The sequence below is a fragment of the Macrobrachium rosenbergii genome, chromosome 34 (assembly GCF_040412425.1).
Source record: "Macrobrachium rosenbergii isolate ZJJX-2024 chromosome 34, ASM4041242v1, whole genome shotgun sequence".
Classification (NCBI taxonomy): domain Eukaryota; kingdom Metazoa; phylum Arthropoda; class Malacostraca; order Decapoda; family Palaemonidae; genus Macrobrachium; species Macrobrachium rosenbergii.
In genome coordinates this window covers 6,416,615-6,440,916 of record NC_089774.1, presented here as the reverse complement: position 1 = coordinate 6,440,916, position 24,302 = coordinate 6,416,615, and the positions used below count along the sequence as shown (strand labels likewise).

Genomic DNA, 24,302 nt, shown 5'->3' with positions numbered 1-24,302 from the left:
TTGTTTTTCTATTCATTCATTGATCTGTTACTTTATATCTTTAACCACCATCATCATCATCATCATCATCATTATTATTATTATTATTATTATTATTATTATTATTATTATTATTATTATTATTATTATTATTATTCCTTCCCTGATGCTCAGTTAGCTACAAATTTACTCTCATTTTAGTTTTCTGTAAAAAAGCTATTGTGCCGGCTTTGTCCATCCGTCCTCACTTTTTCTCTCCGCTCCCAGATCTTAAAAACTAGTGAGGCTAGAGGGCTGCAAATTGTTATGTTGATCACCCACCCTCCAGTCATCAGACATACTAAATTGCAGCCCTCTAGCCTCAGTGGTTTTTATTTTATTTAAGGTTAAAGTCAGCCATGATCGCGCTTCTGGCAACGATATGTGATAGGCAACCACCGGGTCGTGGTTAAAGTTTCATGGGCCGCGGCTCATACAGTATTAAACCGAGACCACCGAAAGGTAGATCTATTTTGGGTGGCCTTGATTATACGCTTTACAGAAAACTCGATTGCGCTGAAGAAACTTCGGGGCATATTGTACTTGTTTTTATTGATTTTATTGTATTTTTCCTTCAGAATTGGGTAATAGAGAGCCTCATGTACTTTCCTAATGAATTTTATCCTATTTTATATATATTCAGACTTGGATATAACAGGATATTTCGGGGAATACCACTGGCCCACTTGTAAATAAAAAAAAGAAAGTATTTAGATTAAAGAAGGAATGTTGTAGAACAGGGTCATCCAAGTTAGGGCAGGCGCTGATCTCCTGTTTCTTAGTCCGACCTAGTGGGGGACAGGTCCCAAAGCATATAAAAAAGAAAAATATACTTTTACTTATTTTTCTCTAGCGGGCCACTTTCAAAATCAAACGGGGCCACTTTTGGCCCACGGGCATGGGGTTAGACTGCCCTGTTGTAGAGCAGTTAGGTTAACCATTCTTTGGTCTAAAGGTCAGGTCCCCACTTGTTTTTCGTATTTTTTTATTCAGTTTTTCCTTCAGACTCGGCCTTAGTAGGTCCAGATAATTTGGGACATCTGTTGACCCACACGTGAATAGAAAAATGATTAGGGAAAGTTCGCGAAAGAGTGCTTTATAGCAATTCTTATCAATTTGGTTTCTATTTTTTGCTTCAGACTGTGGCCAGACAGGGGGTAGATATTTGGGACACCCTTTGGCCCCACGTGTAAATGAAAAAAAGGAATTATTTTGGCTGAAGAAGGAGTGTCTTAGAGCAATTAGGTACAACACTTTTTATTATTGATATAATTCTGTTCCACCTTCAGACTTGGGCCAAATGGGGGTTTAGATATTTTGGGGCATCCCTTGGCCCCACTGATGAATGAAAAACAAAAAAAATAATATTCATGTTAAAGAAAGATCTTGTCATAATAATTAGACAAAACACATTTCTCTTATTGATTTGATTCTGCTCCACCTTCAGACTTGGGCCAAATGGTGGGTTCAGACATTTCGGGGCAACCCCTCGGCCCCAGGAATGAAAACCAAAAAGAATGAAAACATTCAGGCTAAAGAAAGATCTCGTCAGAGCAATGTTTTATTGCGCTTGTTGAAGAATCCGTCTGAACTGACTGGAGAAAAACTGACAAATCTGATGCGTCGAGATCGTCGTGATCATCATCAATCATCAATCTATAGGAATACTTTATTTTTATTTTGTTTTTTTTGTGTTTTTTTTTTAGTTTTCTATTGAAATTGATATTGAATTTAGGATATAATTGATCTTCAGCTAATTCAGAATACATCAATGGTCGCTCGTTTTGATCGAATACAATGAGAACGTCCTGAAGTCGTAAGGTCGGGGATTTGAAGTCAGAAGTCGTCGGGAATTGAAGCCAGAAGTCGTCGGAATTGAAGTCAGAAGTCGTCGGAATTGAAGCCAGAAGTCGTCGGAATTGAAGAAGTCAGAAGTCGTCGGAATTGAAGAAGTCAGAAGTCGTCGGAACTGAAGTCAGAAGTCGTCGGAATTGAAGTCAGAAGTCATCGGAATTAAAGTCAAAAGTCGTCGGAATTGAAACCAGAAGTCATCGGAATTAAAGTCAAAAGTCGTCGGAATTGAAGCCAGAAGTTATTGGAATTAAAGTCAAAAGTCGTCGGAATTGAAGTCAAAAGTCGTCCAACGATTTTTGGGGAGGATCCCCTTAGACGACTTGAAGTCAAAAGTCGTCGGAATTGAAGTCAGAAGTCTTGGGAATTGAAGTGAAGAGTCTTCAGAACTGGAAGTCAAAAGTCGGGGGAATCCGAGTCAGAAGTCGTCGTGGGAATTGAAGTTAGAAGTCGTGGGAACTGAACTAGAAGTGGGAAGTAAAGTCAGAAGTTGTGGGAATTGAAGTCAAAAGTCGTCGGAATTGAACTCAGAAGTGGGAAGTAAAGTCAGAAGTCGTCGGAATTGAAGTCAAAAGTCGTCGGAATTGAAGAAGTCAGAAATCGTGGGAATTGAAGTCAAAAGTCGTGGGAATCGAAGTCAGAAGTCGTGGGAATTGAAACCAGAAGTCGTAGGAAATGTAGTCATAAATCGTGGGAATTGAAGCCAGAAGTGCTCATGGGAATTGAAGTCAGAGGTCATCATGGGAATTGAAACCAGAAGTCGTCATGGGAATTGAAGTCAGAAGTCGTCGGAATTGAAGCCAGAAGTCGTGGGAATTGAATCCAGAACTCGTCATGGGAATTGAAGTCAGAAGTCGTGGGAATTGAAACCAGAAGTCTTCATGGGAATTGAAGTCAGAAGTCGTGGGAATTGGAGCCAGAAGTCGTGGGAATTGAAGCCAGAAGTCGTGGGAATTGAAGCCAGAAGTCGTGGGAATTGAAGTCAGAAGTCGTCATGGAAATTGAAGTCAGAAGTCGTCATGGCAATTGAAGTCAGAAGTCGTGGGAATTGAAGTTAGAGGTCGTCGGAATTGAAGTAAGAAGTCGGAACTGAAGCCATAAATCGTCGAAATTGCAGCCAGAAGTCGTGGGAATCGAAGCCAGGAGTCGTCGTGGGAATTGAAGTCAAAAGTCGTCCAGTGAAGTCGTTCAATCTCGTTACAAATCCCCGAACTTGCGCTTTCATTATATGTCAGTGATTGCTTTGAACAGGTGAAGGAGGTCTGTGACCCGACTTGACCCCGTCCACCTGTCATGAGAGGTCCTGACCTCCAGAAGTCTCGATCATCCGCCGAAGAGGTCAGCCGAGCATTATTGATAACAATAATAATCTCTTTGGTATTGAAGGAGGTAGAAGGAGGAGGAGGAGGAGGAGGAGGAGGAGGAGGAGGAGGAGGAGGAGGAGGAGGAGGAGGAGGAGGAGGAGGAGGAGGAGGAGGAGGAGGTGGTTACTTACAGAGATACTTACAAAGCAACGGAGCCTCTTTTAAGACGTAAAGTAGAAATGATTTCGCCTCACTTAACACTTAGAATGTATCAGCTACCCGAAGAGAATGAGTTTGTGGGGGGGTGGGGGTCGTAGATATGTCAGAGAGAGAGAGAGAGAGAGAGAGAGAGAGAGAGAGAGAGAGAGAGAGAGACTCTAGGTATAGCAACACTGACAGACACAAACTTGCCATAGCAATACGACTGAAAAGAAAAAGGAAAAAAAAAAGTTTGGAAGATGGAAAGAAACGAGAGTATCTAGATTGAAAATCAAGTTCTAAACTAAAGTATCCCAAACTACAGTATCCCCCTTCTTGCCTTCTGCAGAGGGCATCCAGGGGATACAATGGGGTAGACTCTGGACTCAGTGAAACTGATCTAGAACTGAAATTTTGGGGCTTCAAAGATTTATTATGGTCTAGATAGATTGGGGAAGGCTGGTTTCTGCTATACCATTTGGAGAGTAGTGAAATCATCTTACCAGCTTCTCATTCTCGAAGTTGGACTGTATTCGTCTAGCTCACTCTTTGTAAGGAATCCTTCAGATGAAATGTCAATGTATGTGTGTATTTGTGTTTCAGAGAGAGAGAGAGAGAGAGAAAGAGAGGACAGAGAGAGAGAGAGAGAGAGAGAGAGAGAGAGAGAGAGAGAGAGAGAGAGAGAGAGCGTAACCGTCAAACCTACCCTGGAAAATCCTTATGCAATGTAACACTAACTTGATTTATGGTTTAACAAATGAGGTCAGAGAAATGACAAAAAACCCGAACGGAGAAAAAAAAAGATATATATAAAAAGCAAAATGGAATAATATTTACATCACAGAAACAAAGAAAAGAAAAAAAAAACGAAAAAAGACTTTGTATGCAAACGACTTACAAAAATATCATGATCAAAGAATACCTTGAAATCATGTTTTATTATTATTATTTAATATTATTATTATTAGTATTATTATTATTATTATTAGTATTATTATTATTATTTTAAATCTTTCATCATCATCATCATCATCATCATCTGCCTAAAATGAACACTGTGAAATGTAGCCAAGTCTTATTGCTACCGGAAGCAAACTTCTTCGCCACAAATAAAGCCAGAATTTCTTTGGTACATTTTTTGAGACATACAAAACAGTGAACACTAAATTCCGTAGACGGCAAATATTTATTTTATATTTTTATTTCCTGCTAGAATATATATATATACATACATTTACTGTATATTCACACATGGTAGTAATGACTGTCTTTTCCATTCATACAAAATAAAAATCACTCCAACGCTACTTTTATTTTTCATTCCTAACTAAAAATTTTTATTTTTTTAGTGTTAAATCTATTATCATGGAAAATATCTTCTTTGTCTTATACATTAATCTGTTGTAAGAAACAGTATGCCTACTTGTACCTACGAGCACACATACATTCGACATGTATAGATAGATATTATGTGTGTATTGCATGCGAATTTATGTTTCCATGGCAACAAGGATTTGGGGAGACGTGCATCGAGGCATCGTGGGTTTTTTTGTCTGATTTATCTTAGAAGGAAACTTTCCAGTTGTTATAACTTCCCTGGTGTCTAAGTCTCTAACATTGTAGGACTTTGGTACCATAGGATTCCAGTCCAAGTTTCTCCTGTTTCCAGTACTGGAAGGATGTCAGTTCGAATCTTCCAGGAATCTGGTCCTAGAGGTAGCCATTTCAAGTCTTCACAGGCTCTGGTCCTAGAAAGAGCCAGTTCATGTCTTCTGGACTCTGGTCTTAGAGTTAGTCAGTTTGAGTCTTCCTGAACTCTGGTCATAGAGGTAGCCTGTTCAAGTCAGCTGGTCAACTGGCCCTAAGGGAGCCATTTTGAGTCTTTTGATATACTGTACGAGGAACGCCAGTTGGAGTCTTCACGGACTCCTTGACTAGCGGACAACAGTTTGAACGTCTGGACTCCAGTACCAGAGAAGGCCTGTTTTAATCTGGGACACCACTCCTTCTGTTTTTTGGACGCTATCATCAAAGTGAGCTAGTTTGAGTCTGCAAAATTCACCCAGATCAGGACTGTTTCATGCTTTTTATGGGGTAGGAGAGGGGAGTCACCCCCACTGGTCAGCTTGACACCTGTGTAGAAGTGTGGAGTGGCATGGGTACTGCCAACCATCCTATTTTGTAAAAAAATTACAGAAACTAGTGACGGGCCATGGAGATCAGGTGCAGTGATCTCTGTTATACCGCTATGCATCATGTTTGTAAGCACCCCAGTAACTGATGACAGCAGACCAAACTTGAAGCCTTTGGGTGGCATCAGCTGGTCTCACGAGGAGAGCATTTACACTCATGCCAATTCTGTATCTAGATAAAGACAGCTGAGCATAGAGTTAATGCCCATTACATGAAAACCAGGCAATACAGAAACTTGCAACAATCTGCAGTGATTTAAGACAACAGAAATGCTTCGTTAGCACTGTGAGCGAGTTAGCTTATTGTCATATGAAAAATGCTCTGGTTACCTTGGTACAAAAGTGTCTTATCCTAGCTTAGCTGGGATAGATTAAAGCCTGTCATCCATCTGAGCAAGAGGAATGGAAAACTGTTTGGAACTGTTTTTAAAGAGGAAAGAAAATGGGTTAGAATCATTTAGTCTTGTAGTGGTAACTTGGATATTTCTCTTAAAATCTTCCTGTATACACTTTGGCTTGCAAGTCAGAAACAATGACTAACAACAAGATTGTGCCACAGACACTGCTGAGTGTATCCGTAATGTTCTAAGTGGAAAGAAATGGGTAACTTGAATATATACTGAAGAAAAATGAGTAAGAATATTTTAGTTGCAGATGAAACTGTTTGCAGACAGAACTGGAATTGAATCTTACATGTTCAAGGGAAGTCGCGAACGTGTTCAAATAATGGATGTTATTTGTACTGAGGATTGCAGTTCCAAATTGGGCCTCGGCGTTCCAAAGGTCTGATTTTGAACGACAAGCTGGTATTAAGTAAGAGCTAAATGCTTGTGTAGATGGTTGATTACAGAGATTTGTTATTGCTCTTACAGAAATGATATAATCAGTACTGGGCGATATATACTAAATAATAATAATCGATGACATTGAGTGACAGGTTGTGCCAAGATGGTGATACTGATGTGCCCATGTCAGATGCATTCTAATAGGAAAGTAAGGCAATGAAGACTGAGTGGTGTTGTATGACTAATTATGGCACCTAAGGTTAAAATTTGGGTACCTGAGGCTCAGGCACTGGAATATACCCCTATCCATGGGTGCTTGAGGCATGACAACTTTTGGCCAAATGGGTCTCAAGAAATTGTAGCTCGTTCATCCCCATCACGTAGGAAATCATTACACAAAACTAGACTTGTAACAAAAAACCTCGCGATTTGTATTGGCCTTTGATGCATGTTATTGTGTGTATGGTTACACATGGATACAGTTTTGTATACATGATGTGCATTATCAACTTGTCTTGTGTGAGTAAATGCAGTTCCAAGAGCATTAACCCTTTCATGCTAGCTAGGTTAATCAGCCATAACTATCAACTGGGTGTTGAATCATTCAAAGAAAAGCTGATTGGAAGCTATTGATTTATCAGTCTCATTAGTTCCTTATGTCAGTACAGATTTAAATCAAAAGGTTCTAGCTCTTTAGATCTCAATTTTTTTTTTTGAATTTTTTCTTCATTTTCGTTATCAACAACACTTAGAAAAATAGTTTAGATATATATACAGCACTTATGACAACAATTTATAAGGCGAAACTTCTTGTTAGTTTCACCGTAATTCCATCACGTTTCATTCAGACGCCTTGACTACAGAAACAGAGTAAACTAGATATTTCAAATCGGGAAAGCTCTAATAGAAAGCAGAAAAGAAAATTTGGCGGAATGTATCTGATAAGCTGTGGAAACACCTCTTGGTGTTTGGGTCTGATATCCTGATGTGCACAGCATCTAAGGGTTAATGCATTTACCGACTAGGTGTTTGTGGAAAACACGCATCTGTATGTGTGCTTGCAAGTACGTTTGCATTTTGAATATAGATATATATATTAAACCTTCATAAAATTTTGTGATTATAATTTTCACAACAATCTAAGCAAAGAAAAACTTCGTAAATCTCATATGTAAAAATTCTGTTGATTCACTGGAACAGCGCAATCACTTCCTCGTGTGTGTGTGTGTGGTGTTAGGTCTTCTTCTTCTTCTTCTTCTTCTTCTTCTTCTTCATTTATCTGTTCTGGTCCTTTTGCCTGCCTTCCTTTGCAAGGAGATTTTTTTGAACATTCAAATCCCGTTACGTTACTCAATCCCCTCTCGCACCGTGGGTCCACTTTTCTTCACTTCTGATTCCCGTCCCTTTTCCGAAACAAGGTCCTGTTCACATCATCTTCATTAACATCTACACCACTGACTTTTCTTCCTGGGTTGTTGATGCCACACCACCACTACCATCATCATCATCATCATCACTATCTTCTGGTGCATCAAAACACGCAAGGCATCCTAGCCCAAAACACACACAAGGTTTACAGTACTGAGGACATAATCACTGTCTGCACCCCGAAGGCATCACCAGGTGCCTTTTTAAATTGAGTTTTACTTTCTGTAGAAGGTATCTGAACTTCTTCATCCTTATACCCTGACGTGTAGTAGTTTGACGTGAGTTCAGGAGAGGGGGTGGGCAGGGGCCAAAAAATTCAGCAATGGGAACCAAGAGGGTAAAATGTTATTCGATGCACTGCGACCAGTTGCCATCTGCATGGTATTGCTTGGTCGAAATAAATCCTAACGGAAGGGAAGTTGTAGGTCGGGCCTTCCTGTTACTGAGCGTGAGAGTGGAAGGGAGTTGGGAGGTGGGGGAGGGAGGGGGAAGGGGGAAATTGGATGTCTGTGATTAGGAGAGAGGGAGTTGGAGGAGGAGGAGGAGGAGTAGGGAGTGGCCTGCAGCCTCTGTTCTTTGGAAAAGGGGGTCGTCTAAAAACCATCGTTCAACTCCACACGCTATCGAACGCACTCACGCCTCGTTCTTCTCGTTGAGATCTTTTTTTTTTTTTTTTGTTTACTCACCAGAGATTGATTATAGTTCTACAGATTTCACATGCGCATCCCCTCGCCGTACATTATTATTTTTTGTGGTTCTGGTAAACATATTTTTATTTTTAATTATATATTTCTCTGACTAGAAAGTTAAAAGACTAGGTCTCTGTCGTGTTCAAATCTCCTTCTCTCCGCGGTTGCACTGGAACTTCTCTTGGGGTGGCTTTGTCTTCAGGACCTTCTCCAGCTGCTTGACGCGCCTCTCCGTGCAGGAGCGGCTCGGGTGTTCCGCGGCCTCCTTGCAGCGGTTGTGGAACCTCTCCACGCGTTTCCGGAACTTATCCATCAGCTCTGAGAGAGAGAGGGAGGAGAGAACGAAGTACAAGATTAGTACGGCGACGTGTTACGGTGTTCGTATTTGAGGGGTCTACTGTATATATATATATATATATATATATATATATATATATATATATATATATATATATATATGTGTGTGTGTGTGTGTTTGTGTGTGTGTGTATGTGTGTGCATGTGTACATGTAAGATAATATAAGACTTACAGAAAAACAGTACTCAAATTGAAAGTTACAGAAACAAAATTATTTTTTTTATATACAAAAACCTCATCATTCCTACTTGTGACCCATTCCCGCTTGTGACCCATTCCCGCTTGTGACCCATTCCTGCTTGTGACCCATTCTGCCCTAAAATGGAAGACTGAAATATCTGCAAAAAAACAAAACTGAGAAAAATTGTAGACACTCCTTTGCCTTCCTACTGATTTTGGGAGACACTGTAAATGTGACCCCCCCCCTAAATATTCGTGGAAAGCATTGAAGAAGAAGCATTCTTAAACTGCAGTAGCTTTTGTATAAAACCTTGGCCCCATAGCTGCAACCCCTTTCATTCCTTTTACTGGACCTCTGTTCATATTATCTAGCTTCCATCTCTCTCTCTCTCTCTCTCTCTCTCTCTCTCTCTCTCTCTCTCTCTCTCTCTCTCCAGAGCTGAATGACCTTTTAGGTCCCAGTGCTTAGTCTTTGTCCTAAATTCTATGTTATATTCATTTCAGTTCGATTTTGATTTTAAATAAGGTTCAGTTTTTACGATCTCAGCTAAAAAAAAGGTTCATTTTTTACGATCTCATATTAAAAAAGGTTCACTTTTATACGATCTCAGCTAAAAAAAAAGGTCCACTTTTTACGATCTCAGCTAAAAAAAAGGTTCATTTTTACGATCTCAGCTAAAAAAAGGGTTTAATTTTTACCATTTCAGCTAAAAAGGTTCACTTTTTACGACCAGCTAAAAAAAGTTCACTTTCTACGATCCCAGCTAAGAAAAAAAGGTTAACTTTTTAAGATCTCAACTAAAAAAGGTTCACTTTTTACGATCTAAGCTAAAAAAAAAAAGGTTCACTTTTTACGATCTCAGCTAAAAAAAACCTTCACATCATTACGATCTCAACTAAAAAAAAGGTTCACTTTTTACGATCTCAGCCAAAAAAAGGTTCACTTTTTACAATCTCAGCTAAAAAAGGTTCACTTTTACGATCCCAGCTAAAAAAAGGTTCACTTTTACGATCCCAGCTAAGAAAAAGGTTCCCTTTTACGATCCCAGCTAAGAAAAAGGTTCCCTCTTACGATCCCAGCTAAGAAAAAGGTTCACTTTTACGATCTCAGCTAAGAAAAAGGTTCCCTTTTACGATCCCAGCTAAGAAAAAGGTTCCCTTTTACGATCCCAGCTAAAAAAAAAAGGTTCACTTTTTGTACGATCTCAGGTCGCATGTTTGTATTCTCTTGATCTTCGAAAAATGCTGATTAACCTGGTGGAAAACATTAGCTTGTTTTTCACGAGAATTTTTATGAATGGGGAGTTTGATTGCGTAATTGTGGAGTACCACTCGGGGGCCCGGAGAGAGAGAGAGAGAGAGAGAGAGAGAGAGAGAGAGAGAGAGAGAGAGAGATTGTGTCGAATGATGAAATAGGATATCTTTTATTTGTTGAAATCTTTGATACAATATCTATCAAGGACGTATCTCTCTCTCTCTCTCTCTCTCTCTCTCTCTCTCTCTCTCTCTCTCTCTCTCTCTTGAGATTTTGTACATGTCATTTCTCGGTACTATCCCCACTTATATTTGTGTTCACACTGTCACCCACCCAAGTTCTGACCAGAATATATTGTCATATATGTTTTTAAAGTCGTAGGTTGATCTTTTTCATGGATTTAATACAAGTATCTTGAACAAAATCTAAATATTGAATACATAATTTGAATCACTTACATATGAGAGAGAGAGAGAGAGAGAGAGAAAATATCTCAATAATAGATATATAATCGGAATCATTTGCATTTAAGAACAAAAACTATTTTAGTGCACTGTCTTAATAATGGTTTGTAGAGAGAGAGAGAGAGAGAGAGAGAGAGAGAGAGAGAGAGAGAGAGAGAGAGAGAGAGAGAGAGAGACCTTTAGACACTCATAGCCACAGGAGAAACACACACTCACACACACACACAAACACACAAACAAACCCAACCTACGCCTACTACAGGTACAAGAGTAACTCATAAAACCTTGAGGTATATTTACCCAACTCTCTCTCTCTCTCTCTCTCTCTCTCTCTCTCTCTCTCTCTCTCTCTCTCTCTCTCTCTCTCTCCTAGGGAGTATTAAAGCAATATTGCCCTAGGACGCTTTGTTTGTTGATTAAGCAGTGCAATCAAATCAGACCCCCCCTCCCCAGGCCGGGGGGGAAGGTGTACTTGGGAACGTACTCTGGCAAAACGCCTGGGATTAGTACCTGAGGCTTTGATGTGAAAATTCGACCTGTACTAAGGAAGGGATAGGACTGAGGTATTCGACCAGTATTAAAGAAAGGAAGGTTTAATTCTTTTGCTAAATAATAATAATAATAATAAGAATAGAAAGATAATAATAATAATAATAATAATAATAATAATAATAATAATAATAATAATAATAATAAGAGGTCTATAAACTGATTCGACCATTAGTAAGAAGGAGAGGGAGATAAATTCTTGTACTAATTATTGAAAGAACTAAATTATTCGACCAATAATAATAATAATATAAAAGGTCTAGAAAAATTATTCGACTGATATGATGGTAGTGATGACATGATTTCTTTGCCTTGCAGACCAATTTTGAAGGTGATGTGATGAAGAAATTTTTGTTCATGTGTGTAAATGATTCCAATCATTTATCACTAAGATTTTGATTGCATATGCCTTTTGAATTCCAATTATTTATCATTAAGATTTTGGTTGTATACACCTTTTGAATTCTTATGCAAGAAAATTGTTCAAGATACTTGTCCCTGTGTAAATACAATGCCTTTTTCCTAATGATTTTTTAGGGGGGCGTTTCGCCTTGTTGTCGACACGTCATTCTATTGTATTAAATCTATAAACAAATCACCCCAAGACTTTCAGAACACACGACAGTGTAGTCTTGTCTGTACTTGACTGACCATCTCTCAGAGCAGGACTTTGAGGGTAGCAACATTATTCCTCTCCACAAAAATATTGTTTACAAACTTGCAACTGACTCTAGGAGTAAGGTGCGAGTGGCAATAGGTTACAGTGAGGTCTTAAAAGCCAAGGGAGAAAGTGAGAGTATGGATGGAGTACACCTTTATCTAGTCTGTGGGCCCCAGCAAGGTACCAGAAGTCTAGAGAGTGCTAGTATGTTTAGTGGGTGGTGGGATATTTCACCTCATTATTTGTCTGTGGGTCACAACGAGGCAGTGTAGCTAAGAGTATCCTGAAGAGTAATTGAGTTTAGTCAAGAGCACTTGAATTCAGTGTAAGTTTATGAAACAGTGCAATTTCAGTCTCACTTACTTCTTGTAGTGGCCCCCACGAGCGTAAACTGGAACTTATTGCGTAAATCTTCGAACTGGGCGCTGGTTATGTGTGTAAACCGGATGTCGATGACGTTCCCTTCTTGGAGGAAGACCTGGTGCATCCTGAGGTCGTCAGACTCCTGCAGGGGCTGGAACACGTGCTGGAATGGGTCCAGGAAAGCAGGGTGGTGAGGTCACGAACTGGAGGATTTGACTCTGTACAACTAGTCCTGCCGTTACTGCTATGATTATGTTCTTTACATATTCATTTGGTAACCCTTCTCAGTATGATAAACTTATGGTGGGTATTCATTATTTGCCATGGATTCTATGGCTACACATCAATACCCACCAAGACTTATAGTACACACCAATACCCACCAAACACTAACTATTTAGAAAGGGTCACCCAGTGTCAGTTTTCGCAAAATCCCACCAAATTCCGTTCGTCAGCTTTCAGTGACACTGTCATAAGACAGACAGACTGAGAAGGAGAAAGGACACCCACCTGCTGTACGCTGGATTTTCCACCACCGCCTTCGTTCCTCCAGACAGCCATGTCCATTCGGGCGTTGAGACACCTCACCATGGTACCTGACATTGGTGGTTGGCCGTTGGGGACGCCTGGAGCTGAAGATGACATGAAGACCAGTAGTTATACCAATGTAAACACAGTGCTTCGATTTAGGTTTTATTAAATATCATTAATACAAAGCTGTTTGTTGAGGCTACAGGACAACTCTAGAGTGCAGTGACATCACTGGGGCTTTGGAACTCTTATTTCCTACCGCCCTCTAAATTGGTCCAACTGTGTCTTGTTTCGAAAACCTTGTATGGAGAGCATGTTTGTCTTTTGCTACTTACCGCTAGGCCCGGGTTCGAGTCTCCGGCCGGCTAATGAAGAATTAGAGGAATTTATTTCTCGAAATAATGTGGTTCGGATGCCACAATAAGCTGTAGGTCCCGTTGCTAGGTAACCAGTTGGTTCTTAGCCACGTAGAATAAGTCTAATCCTTCGGGCCAGCCCTAGGAGAGCTGTTAATCAGCTCAGTGGTCTGGTAAAACTAATATATACTTACTTACTTGTTGCTACTTAGCTGTCTAACTTCTTTAATTGATTCCCTTCAGTTTTCACGTTATATACGTTATATTCATGGAAAATATATTTATGAATCAGTTTTCTTAATAAACTGGAATTTGATAACAAGATTCTAAAATCGAAGCTTTTCACAATTGTCGAAATTATAAAATGTCAAATCTAGACCTCTCCTGACCTCGACAGTAGAGTAACACTAGACTTCAGCGACGTAAGTAGCGCTCTAGAACTTTCGTTCACCCACCACCATAGATCTGTCTGACCCAATTTCGAAATGCAAGGTCACTGAACGATAAAAAAAAAAACTTAAACAACAAAAAATCCATAATGTGAAATCTCGTCAGATCTCTCCATCGCTCGCGTGTTTGAACCTGACAGAAAGCCTTCTTTCTGTGGATGTGGGCTGTGGGCTGTGGCCTGGTCCTCCTGGCCATTTTTTTTGAGGGGGTGGGGTGGGGGTGGGGGGTTAGGAAGGGGAGGGGTAAGAGGGGAAGGGCATTTCGCTTCGCCTTTCTCTAATGGGTGATCAAATTGATTATTGGTCCGATTTCTCCTTCCCAGATAAAAGGTAAATCCTGTGTTTCTGGAGGGATGATGGACTCTCTCTCTCTCTCTCTCTCTCTCTCTCTCTCTCTCTCTCTCTCTCTCTCTCTCTCTCTCTCTCTCTCTATATATATATATATATATATATATATATATATATATATATATAATTATGTATATCTACTAAATTATTTCTCCTTAGAGTGAATAGCTACAGAAAATGTGAACTTCCTGATTTTCAGAAGGTCTTTTGGGATGCTATTGCTAGCCTCATGCCCTACTCCACCCTGGATCCAACCCGTATGACATTCGACTAACTACCAGGTCCATAATTCACTGCCTAAGCCAACAGACAACTTAACAGACCCAATTCATTTCCATGGAACGGTTGTAGGGTAATTCCCGCTGCCCTAAGGTCGATCTCTGGTGGTCTCTTTAAAGTGGATTGCATTGATACACCCAGCTAGTTTTGGTGCCTGTTTGTAGGGTTGTTTGTGTTTGTTTTTAGAACAAAAATGGGGATGGTGGGATAGTGTATTAGGAGAAATGACGGTTCATCTTCATTCATGTTCCATTCACATTAGAACATTTTTTTATTCAGCTGTAAACCTTTCATGATACATTCAGCTCTAGAATATACTTGCAATTGAGTGCTCCAACTGTTATAATTTTAGAATTACCCGAATTGTTTGATTATTTTTAACAGCTTAAAATACTGTATAATTACATATTTCATACTCAATTCCAGCATTTCATTTTGCTACTTACTACAAAGATCTCATGAGACTGGCCAGAGCTTGATTAATTTTTGTCCAGGATTTCGACAGTTACCTACAGGATTCAGAGAGCAGACTTTGCAGAACTGGGCTAGAACTTCAGCCCACAATTTAGCACTTAATTTGAGGTTATCACTGGAACAATTACTCTTCTGGTTCAGAGAGCAGACTTTACAGAACTGACAAGTAACTTGAGTACTTTAGTTGAGCATTGAAGATAGCTCTTGAACACTTACTCTTAGGATGCATAGTACAGACTTTGTAGGACTGGCCACTGAGTATCAAAAAATAGCGCTTTAAGGCTAGCACTTGAACACTTACCCACTGCAGATTCTGCAGAACTGTCCAGTAACTTTAGTACTGCAATTTATCACTTTAAGGCTAGCACTTTAGCACTTACCTTTAGGGTTCAGAGGACAGAATTTACAGAACTGGCCAGTAACTCAAGTACCACAATTCAGCACTTTGAGGCTAGTAATGGAACACTTACCCTCTGCAGAGTTGCAGAACTGGCCAGCAACTTAAGTGCCACAATTCAGCACTTTGAGGCTAGCAATGGAACACTTACCCTCTGCAGAGTTGCAGAACTGGCCAGCAACTTAAGAACTACAATTAATATTCACTCCAAGGCTAAGCACTTGCACGCTTACTCTTTGGGTGCACAGAACAGACTGCAGAACTGGCCAGGAACATCAGTACTACAGTGTAGCACTCTGAGGCTAGCAATTGAACACTTACCCTCTGCAGACCTTGCAGAACTGGCCAGTAGCTTAAGTACTACAATTGACACTTACTTTAAGGCTAAGCACTTGCAGAACTGGCCGGGAACTTAAGTACTACAATTAACACTCACTCTAAGGCTAAGCACTTGCACACTTACTCTTAGGGTTCAGAGGGCAGACCTTGCAGCACTGGCCGGTCACCTGAACGGGCTGTTCGCACTGGAGCTACTCTAAGGCTAAGCACTTGCACACTTACTCTTAGGGTTCAGAGGGCAGACCTTGCAGCACTGGCCGGTCACCTGAACGGGCTGTTCGCACTGGAGCTGCTCCCTGGTGGGGCACTTAAGCCGCATGCAGTCGATCTTGTAGTTGAAGCAGCGGCAGACGACGCAGTTCATCTTCCCGAAGGGCCCCAGGACTGGGTGCCAGATGGATCCGTTGGTGTAGTAGCGGTTCCCCAGGGCGCAGTCGTGGTTCCACTTCTGTTTGGGCGAGTTGGGGTCGGAGAACGACATGACGGCGTCCCAGTTCAGGTCGTTGGAGTCGGAGTCTGCGAGAGGAGGAGTTTTATTAGGAATTTTGGGAGTATTTGGGAATTTTGGGGAATATTTTTCTTAGAAAGGTTGTTTACCGTAATAGATATGGTCAGCACTTGTGTGGTTGACCGCTTTGAAGTATTCGGTCGTTTTGGTATATGAGCCCTTTTTTTGAGGACTGGGAGAGAAACAAATAGATCATATATATTTATATACATATCTATATATATACACTATATATATCTATATATACATGCATATATGTATAATATCTATATATAAATATATATATAATATACATATATATAAATATATATATATACATACATACATATATATATATATATATATATATGTGTGTATACATGTATACATTCATACAGACACACCCAACACCCACCCATCTCATACTCCACGAGATTCATGTCAACAACAAAAAAAAAAAGTAATCAAGAAAGATAACTTCCTTATCTTTCTGTTGCTGCTTGTACAGTGTAGTATTTTGGGAGGACGCCTCATCCGCTCTCATTTGGGTCCATGATAAGGGGGGGAGTTGCCCCCTTTTTCGTGTTGTCTTTATTAAGGGTTTGTGGAGAAATGTTTTCTTGAATTTGTCTTTTATTTCTTTCTTTTGGTTTGGGTGGTTTAGAGAGAGAGAGAGAGAGAGAGAGGCAGATTTTATATATATATATATATATCTATATAATTTATATATGTGTATATATATATATAAAACAAAATTATTGAAAGATAGATAGATAGATAAATAGATAGATAGAGTAATAAAGAGAAAAAATAAATAGCTATAGATACAATAACATAAAAAAAAATGTACTGAAAGATAGATAGATATACATATAGTCAAATATAGATCCTCATTTACACATACATTCACACACAGAAAAAACGGATTGCAGGGTAGAGAGAAACAGGAAAGAACGAAAAGAAAGGATGGAGAGAGAGAGAGAGAGAGAGAGAGAGAGAGAGAGAGAGAGAGAGAGAGAGAGAGAGAGAAATGCCCGGCCCAACAGCATCCAAAACGGCAAAAACTCGTGGACTGTCAGAGTACACACACACACTCTCTCTCTCTTTCTCTCTCCCCCAATACAAATCCCCCATAGAATGCAATGAAGAAATAGGAGCAGGGTATTTTTTAAAGCAAACTCCTCCTCCTCCCTCCCCCCCATCTCCCACAATTCCATAATCCCCCTCCCCTCCCAGATATCTTGACAGGACCGTTCGCTCCAGGGCTGGAAGATGCGTCTCCTTAGACTGTCCAAGTGACGGCGTTTGGGTCGTCATGCTCGATGATGCAAAGGGAAGTGGCGGTTGGGGGGGAGGGAGAGGGGAAGGGGAAGGGGGTGGGAGGGGAAGGGGGAAGGGAGGGAGGAGGAGGCAGGGAGGGAAGAAGAAGAAGGAGGAGGAGGGAGTTTGAGGACTGATGATGGTAAGAGTTGATGGTAATTGTTCTTTGCGATGTGTTGATATATTTGTATATATTCTATATGTTATATATATATATATATATATATATATATATATATATATATATATATATATATACATCTATATATATATCTATATATATAATCGTTGTACGTATGTATCTCTCTGTAACATATAGCCTATATATACATACGAGTATGTCTGCACTTGTAATTGTAATAGCTACAATACCCTCTTAACCTCCTCTAATTGTGTATGTATAATGTATGCATGTATAAACACACTCACAGAGACAATTAATGTGTGTGTGTAAGAGAGAGAGAGAGAGAGAGAGAGAGAGAGAGAACGATGCTATAAAAATATACAGTATACATTCGACATGTATATATGTATATTTTGACGCATGCATCTATAATAAACACAAGCTCAGACAGAAACAGTGAAGACAGGCCACTGAAATCTAATGTGAAGCTAGAGAGAGAGAGAGAGAGAGAGAGAGAGAGAGAGAGAGAGAGAGAGAGAAGGAGCAGTAACTGGAAGCAGCCCGGTGGCGCCATGCAGCTCAAGCTAGCTTGTAGAAGCTAGCTTTCCTGACGTAAGGAGATTTGCTTCCAATTCCGCTCACTCCTGGCTTCGCTCATTTCGGAACCGAAGCTGTAATTCTTCGGGAAAGGAAGCTCTCTCGAGCTTCTTCAACTTCAAGCCGTAGCAGCCGCCATCTTTAGTAGGAGAAGCGGACGGACGGAGGGATTTCAAATAGATCGTTTCCCCACAATAGTTCGGAAACCGAAGCCATTTTTCCCGCGAACCGAACGTCGTCGTCGTCGTCGTCGTCAGCCTCGCCTCCCCCCCACCACCCCCTTCACAGCTCCGCTCTACTCCTCCCCCTCCCCCCACCACCCCTTCCTCCTCACCCTTTCGCGCCAATTTTTCCCCATCGGGAGGTTTCGCGCCATTTTCGGCCTGTTCTCTTTTTTTAAATGAGATAAAATGTAAATATACTCCGATCTGTTAGCTGGACGACGGGGAGGGAGGAAGGGAGGGAAGGGGGGGGGGATTCGAGGGTGAGGAAGGGAGTGGTTCAGGGAGGAGGAGGAGGAGGAGGAGGAGGGGGAGGAGGAGATTCTGCACGCTGCATCCGCAATTGTCAGTTTGTTTGCTTGTATGGTCGCGGAGGGATAGAGGCTTTGAGAACGGTGGTGTAATATATAAGAGGCCCCCCCTTTTTCTCTTTATATTTCCCCCCTTTCCAGTGATTCAGTTGTTGTTTTGTTTATGTCATATTCTCTAGTTATTGTTGATCTTGCTATTTTATTATTATTATTATTATTATTATTATTATTATTATTATTATTATTATTATTATTATTATAAGAATCTCACAACAGCACGAGTCACTAAGACGGTGAAGATTTCTACGGAGTGATTTGAGTGAAAATATATATTTCTATTATATATTCGCTTACGCTACTGTGGATATCTTCACCATTATTATTATTATTATTATTATTATTATTATTATTATTATTATTATTAAACACACCACCACAAACCACAGCAATTTAAGAGAGGGTCAAGAAGAAAAGTCCCGTCCCTGTGGACGATTCGTACCGTCTTGAATCTATGACCAAGATGCCATCACTCTGCAAACATATGGTGTTACGCAGTTACACACTTGATAAAAAAGTATATGGATACGCATTGCAGTTCATGTAGAATAACTAATGTTATTACATGAGTTATTAGTATTATTTGTAATTTTTTAATTATTTTTCTCGTTTCTTGTAATTATTCATGCTTCCTGGATGTGAAGACTTACTCTCCATTACCTCTGCCGTTTATGATGCACTTATCTTCCATTCTCTCCACATGGCCAGACCTTTTCAAAATACTGTGATCCATCCTTTAGCTTACACTGACTTTTTTACCAGGTCGTGTATCCACATTTTTCAGTCAGTTTATCTTGTGACACAAATACTAAGCAGGTAGTTTGTTTCTACAGCTTCAGCATCCGCACTTCACTTCCATAGAGGACAGTTGGTTCAACAGTTTTCGTACTTTCTAGTTTTCTGTAAAAGAAAAATATTGTACAGGCTTTGTCTGTCCGTCCGCACTTTATTCTGTCCGCATCTTTTTCTGTCCACACTTTTTCTGTCCGCCCTCAGATCTTAAAAACTGCTGGGGCTAGAGGGCTGCAAATTGGGATGTTGATCATCCACCCTCCAATTATCAAACATACCAAATTGCAGCCCTCTAGCCCTACTAGTTCTTATTTTATTTAAGGTTAAAGTTTGCCCATAATCGTGCTTCTGGCAACGATATGTGATAGGCCACCACCGGGTCGTGGTTAAAGTTTCATGGGCCGCAGCTCATACAGCACTAGACCTAGACCACCGAAAGATAGATCTGTTTTCGGTGGCCTTGATTATACCATGTAGCGGCTGTACAGGAAACTCGATTGCGCATGTTTTACTTGTTTGTTTTGGCTTCTACAGACATTTCAGGTCTTTTTCCAATCTTTTGTACAATATTTATTACCTTCGTTGCAACTCTTCTTTTGATAATATTTATTTTCATAATAATATGGTTCCATCTTCCTGTTTTCCCAAGCTGCAAGCACTTGCAAACATTTTTACCAGTCTCTGCAAGCATAAGCCAATCCACAGTCCATTCCTGACTCGTTTTCTTATCCAGTCGTTGTATTCACAAAGGTGTCAAGTGGTTATGGACAGTTATCCACCTGGCCAGCGGACATTTATGTAAAAAATCGGGTAAAAACAGCATTTGATTCAGCTGAGCTGCCAGGTTACTCACAGACCATGAGCTGTACTGTTTGATGGAGCCGTTGTATGGACAGACACACACTTCTATACTATATATATATATAAACTGACAGCCCATTAAGTGCCGGCAGCTGCGACGCCACGGAAAGAAACAAAAACCTGAAACAATAATGAAACCGAAAGTACCGGAGCATAATTAGATAAAAAAAAATGACTCCCTTTTAAATAAAGAAAAAAAAAAAACTACTTTTTAAAACCACAGTCCACAGTACTCGCCGCTACCAAAAAAAAAAAGGGGTGGCATATTTTCAAAAGTTACAGAACTCATTATGGGGTGGGTCGGTGCTGTGTGCAGAGGAGTCACTGGTCTCTCGGTACTAGCTGATGCCTCCTACTGGTGGTCCCTGGTTTACGGTGGCTCCTTTTTTGGGGGGGCGGGAGGAGGGGGAGGTTCTCTTTCGGTTGTTTTTTTGTCAGGTGGGGTTACTGTGCCCGTGTGTTCCGCTTGTAAGGTGTGCGTACTTTTTATGTATATGTATAGATTATATATGTATGGGGTTGAAATAATCAACACACAATCACGTGTGGAACAGAAATAGGTTTCTGACTCACATCAGGATCGAACCTGGTTTCAATTGAAAGGCAAGGGCGTATGTATATATATATATATATATATATATATATATATATATATATATATATATATATATATATATATTGTCGAGTGTGTTTGTGTATAGTCTCTCTCTCTCTCTCTCTCTCTCTCTCTCTCTCTCTCTCTCTCTCTCTCTCTCTTTTTGACAAGGTAGATCATAATATATTAGCGAAAAAATTAGAAAAACATAACATTGTTGACAAAGTAGGAAGATGGATAAAAGAATTTTTGCAAAACAGAAAACAGATAGTGATTGCAAACGATGAGAAATCGGATGAAGCTACGGTAATATCCGGTGTACCACAAGGTACGGTGTTAGCTGCATTGCTGTTTGTGATTATGATTGCAGACATAGACAGTAATGTTAAGGACTCAGTAGTTAGAAGTTTCAGATGACACAAGAATAAGTAGAGAAATTGCTTGTTGAAGATAGGAACTGACAAAGAGACCTAAACAAAATATATAAATGGGCAGAGATAAATAGGATGGTATTTAACTCTGATAAATTTGAATCAATGAACTATGGTGATAAAGTAGGAATGCTATATGCATATAAAGGACCTAATAATGAGACAATCACAAACAAGGAAGCAGTTAAAGACCTTGGTGTGATGTTGAATAGGAATATGTTATGCAATGATCAAATAGCAATTCTATTGGCAAAATGCAAAGCAAAAATGGGAATGTTGTTCCGGCACTTCAAAACAAGAAAAGCTGAACACATGATTATGCTTTATAAAACGTACATACGTAGTCCACTTGAATATTGCAATATAATATGGTACCCACACTACCAAAAGGATATTGCACAAATAGAGAGTGTACAAAGGTCATTTACAGCTAGAATAGAAGAAGTTAAGGACCTTGACTACTGGGAAAGACTACAATTCTTAAATTTATATAGTCTTGAAATGAGAAGAGAACGCTACATGGTAATTCAAGCATGGAAACAGATAGAAGGAATTACCGAAAACATCATGGAACTAAAATTATCAAAAGAGCAAGCAGAGGTAGAGTAATAGTGCCAAAACTATACCAGGAAAATTAAGGAAAGCACACAGGACATTAATCCACCACGCACCAGCATCGATAATGCAGCGTCTATTCAGTGCGCTACCAGCTCATCTGAGGAACATAACAGGAGTGAGCGTAGATATGTTTAAGAATAAGCTCGACAAATATCTAAGATGCATCCCAGACCATCCAAGACTGGAAGATGCAAAATATACCGGAAGATGCGTTAGCAACTCTCTGGTAGACATCAAAGGTGCCTCACACTGAGGGACCTGGGGCAACCCGAACGAATTGTAAGGTCTGTAAGGTCTGTAAGGTCTCTGTGTGCGCAAATATATGAACAGTATTCATATGCTTGCATGCATACAAGTAATTATACTTAATTATTATTCTCTACATCTCTTTCTCCTCTCCAACATCCAAATCACCTCATCATTCAATGACCGAAGGTTTTGCAACGCCATTCTACCGAACAAAAGGCCAATGCATTAATTTTCTACATCAAAATTCATCTCGTATTCCTTCTGAAGCCGAGTCCGAATCTCGGATCGTGTGAGGGGTCCTTTCAGCTGAGTCTCGAATTCCTCCCTCTCAGGGAAGGGGTGGGGTGACGGGGAAGGAGGGAGGGGCAGCAGAGGCCGAAGGAATGAACAGTCTGGTCAAAGCGCAGCCTTTACGGCACCTATAACGCCGTATTAATGTCATACTTAACGATGGGGCCGATATGATGTGCCCTTACCCCTCCGTCACGGGAATGGGTCATAAAATAAAAACTTGGTGTGACACCCCCTCCTCCTCTTCTGGATAGCCCTTATACACTGGTGCTGTAGGGGTCATTTTGGCCCCCCTGTTGTTCAAAGCGGGTTGGGGAGGTGCAGGGGGGTTCGGGTAGGGTATCCCGAGGTCCTGGGGCATGAGGGGGAAGGGTAGGGGGTGCCCAAAATCATCATATCCACTTTTACATGACCACTCTTGAACATGTCAAGAGGGATGACCTCTGGTGATTTTTACATGTAAGGGGGTGACCTCTGGAAGTTTTTTGCTGACCTCTGGCCACTTGTACAAGTAGGGATGACCTTTGGAAGTTTAGACTGTAATTGAGACGACCTCTGGGATTTTTGTGAGTGGGAGATGACCTCTGGTTGTGTTTGTAACTGGGAGATGACCTCTGGAAATTTTTAACAAGCTGGAAATACCTCTGGGAATATTTACTGTGAGGGCAGTGACCTCTGGGGATTTTTATATATATATAGGGAAGATGACCTCTGGTGGTTTTTACATGTAAGGGTATGACCTCTGAAGATTTTTACATGTAAGGGTATGACCTCTGAAGATTTTTACATGTAAGGGTATGACCTCTGGTGATTTTTACATGTAAGGGTATGACCTGTGGCCATTTTTACATCTTCACTTAGGAATCATACATGTTCGAGTGTTTATTATCCTTTATAGGCCAAGAGAGAGAGAGAGAGAGAGAGAGAGAGAGAGAGAGAGAGAGAGAGAGAGAGAGAGAGAGAGAGAGATTTTACTGAGCGTGAAAAACGAAATAGTATATGTAGATATAAATATAGATAGAGAACCCTGAATGAATGAGCCAATATCCCTGTCAGAGAGAGAGAGAGAGAGAGAGAGAGAGAGAGAGAGAGAGAGAGAGAGAGAGAGAGAGAGAGAGAGAGAGAGAGATCGGACCAGCGGAGCCAGAGATTTATCAACCACATCTTTCCACAATTTGTCAAAGACAACAAAAATGAGAGAGAGAGAGAGAGAGAGAGAGAGAGAGAGAGAGAGAGAGAGAGAGAGAGAATATAATTCATTCACATTTACTGTCCCCCCCCCCACCATTAAAGCCTATATGCTGTATTGTCAGTAATTCTCACCGAGTTAAAGGCAATAACTAACAGTGGCAGTTAAAGATGTCTGTCCATTCCCCCAGTTAAAGCTGCCATTCACATTTGGCAGTTAGGATTCAACAGTGTCAGTTAAATCCTGTTAAAGATGATTTTAACCTACGGTAACCGGATCGTTCTTCTTTTTTCGTTTTGGGTAATGTCAGTTATAGATGTTTTTAACAACTGTCAGGTGATGTTAACTTCTCTCGTTTTCAGTTTTCACTGATTCCAGTTAAAGATGATTTTAACTTTACGAAACTGCTCATTCTTCATGTTTAGTTTTCAGTACGGTCAGTTAAAGACGTCTTTATAATTGTCGGTTGATTTTAACTTCTTTCATTTTCAGTTTTCACTGATTCCAGTTAAAGATGATTTTAACTCATGTTAACCAGATCATTCATCATTTTTAGCTTTCAGTACAATCAGTTAAAGTCAGTTAAGTATGTTATTTACAACTGTAAGTTAATTCATTCAATATTTGCCATTAACAATCATTAACTCTAACCTCAGAATACATAGTCTTCACTACAGTCAGTTAAAGATGT

At 40.1% G+C, this 24,302-nt stretch overlaps 1 protein-coding gene across 1 annotated transcript in view; it reads right to left on the bottom strand.

The window, feature by feature from the left end:
- Positions 1-8,545: 8,545 nt before the first annotated feature.
- LOC136856119 (chordin-like protein 2) overlaps positions 8,546-24,302 on the bottom strand; it is a 97,899-nt gene continuing 82,142 nt past the window's right edge. Inside the window, exons 7-10 of the mRNA XM_067133768.1 lie at positions 15,691-15,984; positions 12,806-12,927; positions 12,296-12,458; positions 8,546-8,783 (exon numbers count right to left, since the gene is read on the bottom strand). Coding sequence (XP_066989869.1) covers positions 8,608-8,783; positions 12,296-12,458; positions 12,806-12,927; positions 15,691-15,984 — 755 coding nt within the window. The 3' untranslated portion in view covers positions 8,546-8,607. The remainder of the gene's footprint in view (positions 8,784-12,295; positions 12,459-12,805; positions 12,928-15,690; positions 15,985-24,302) is intronic.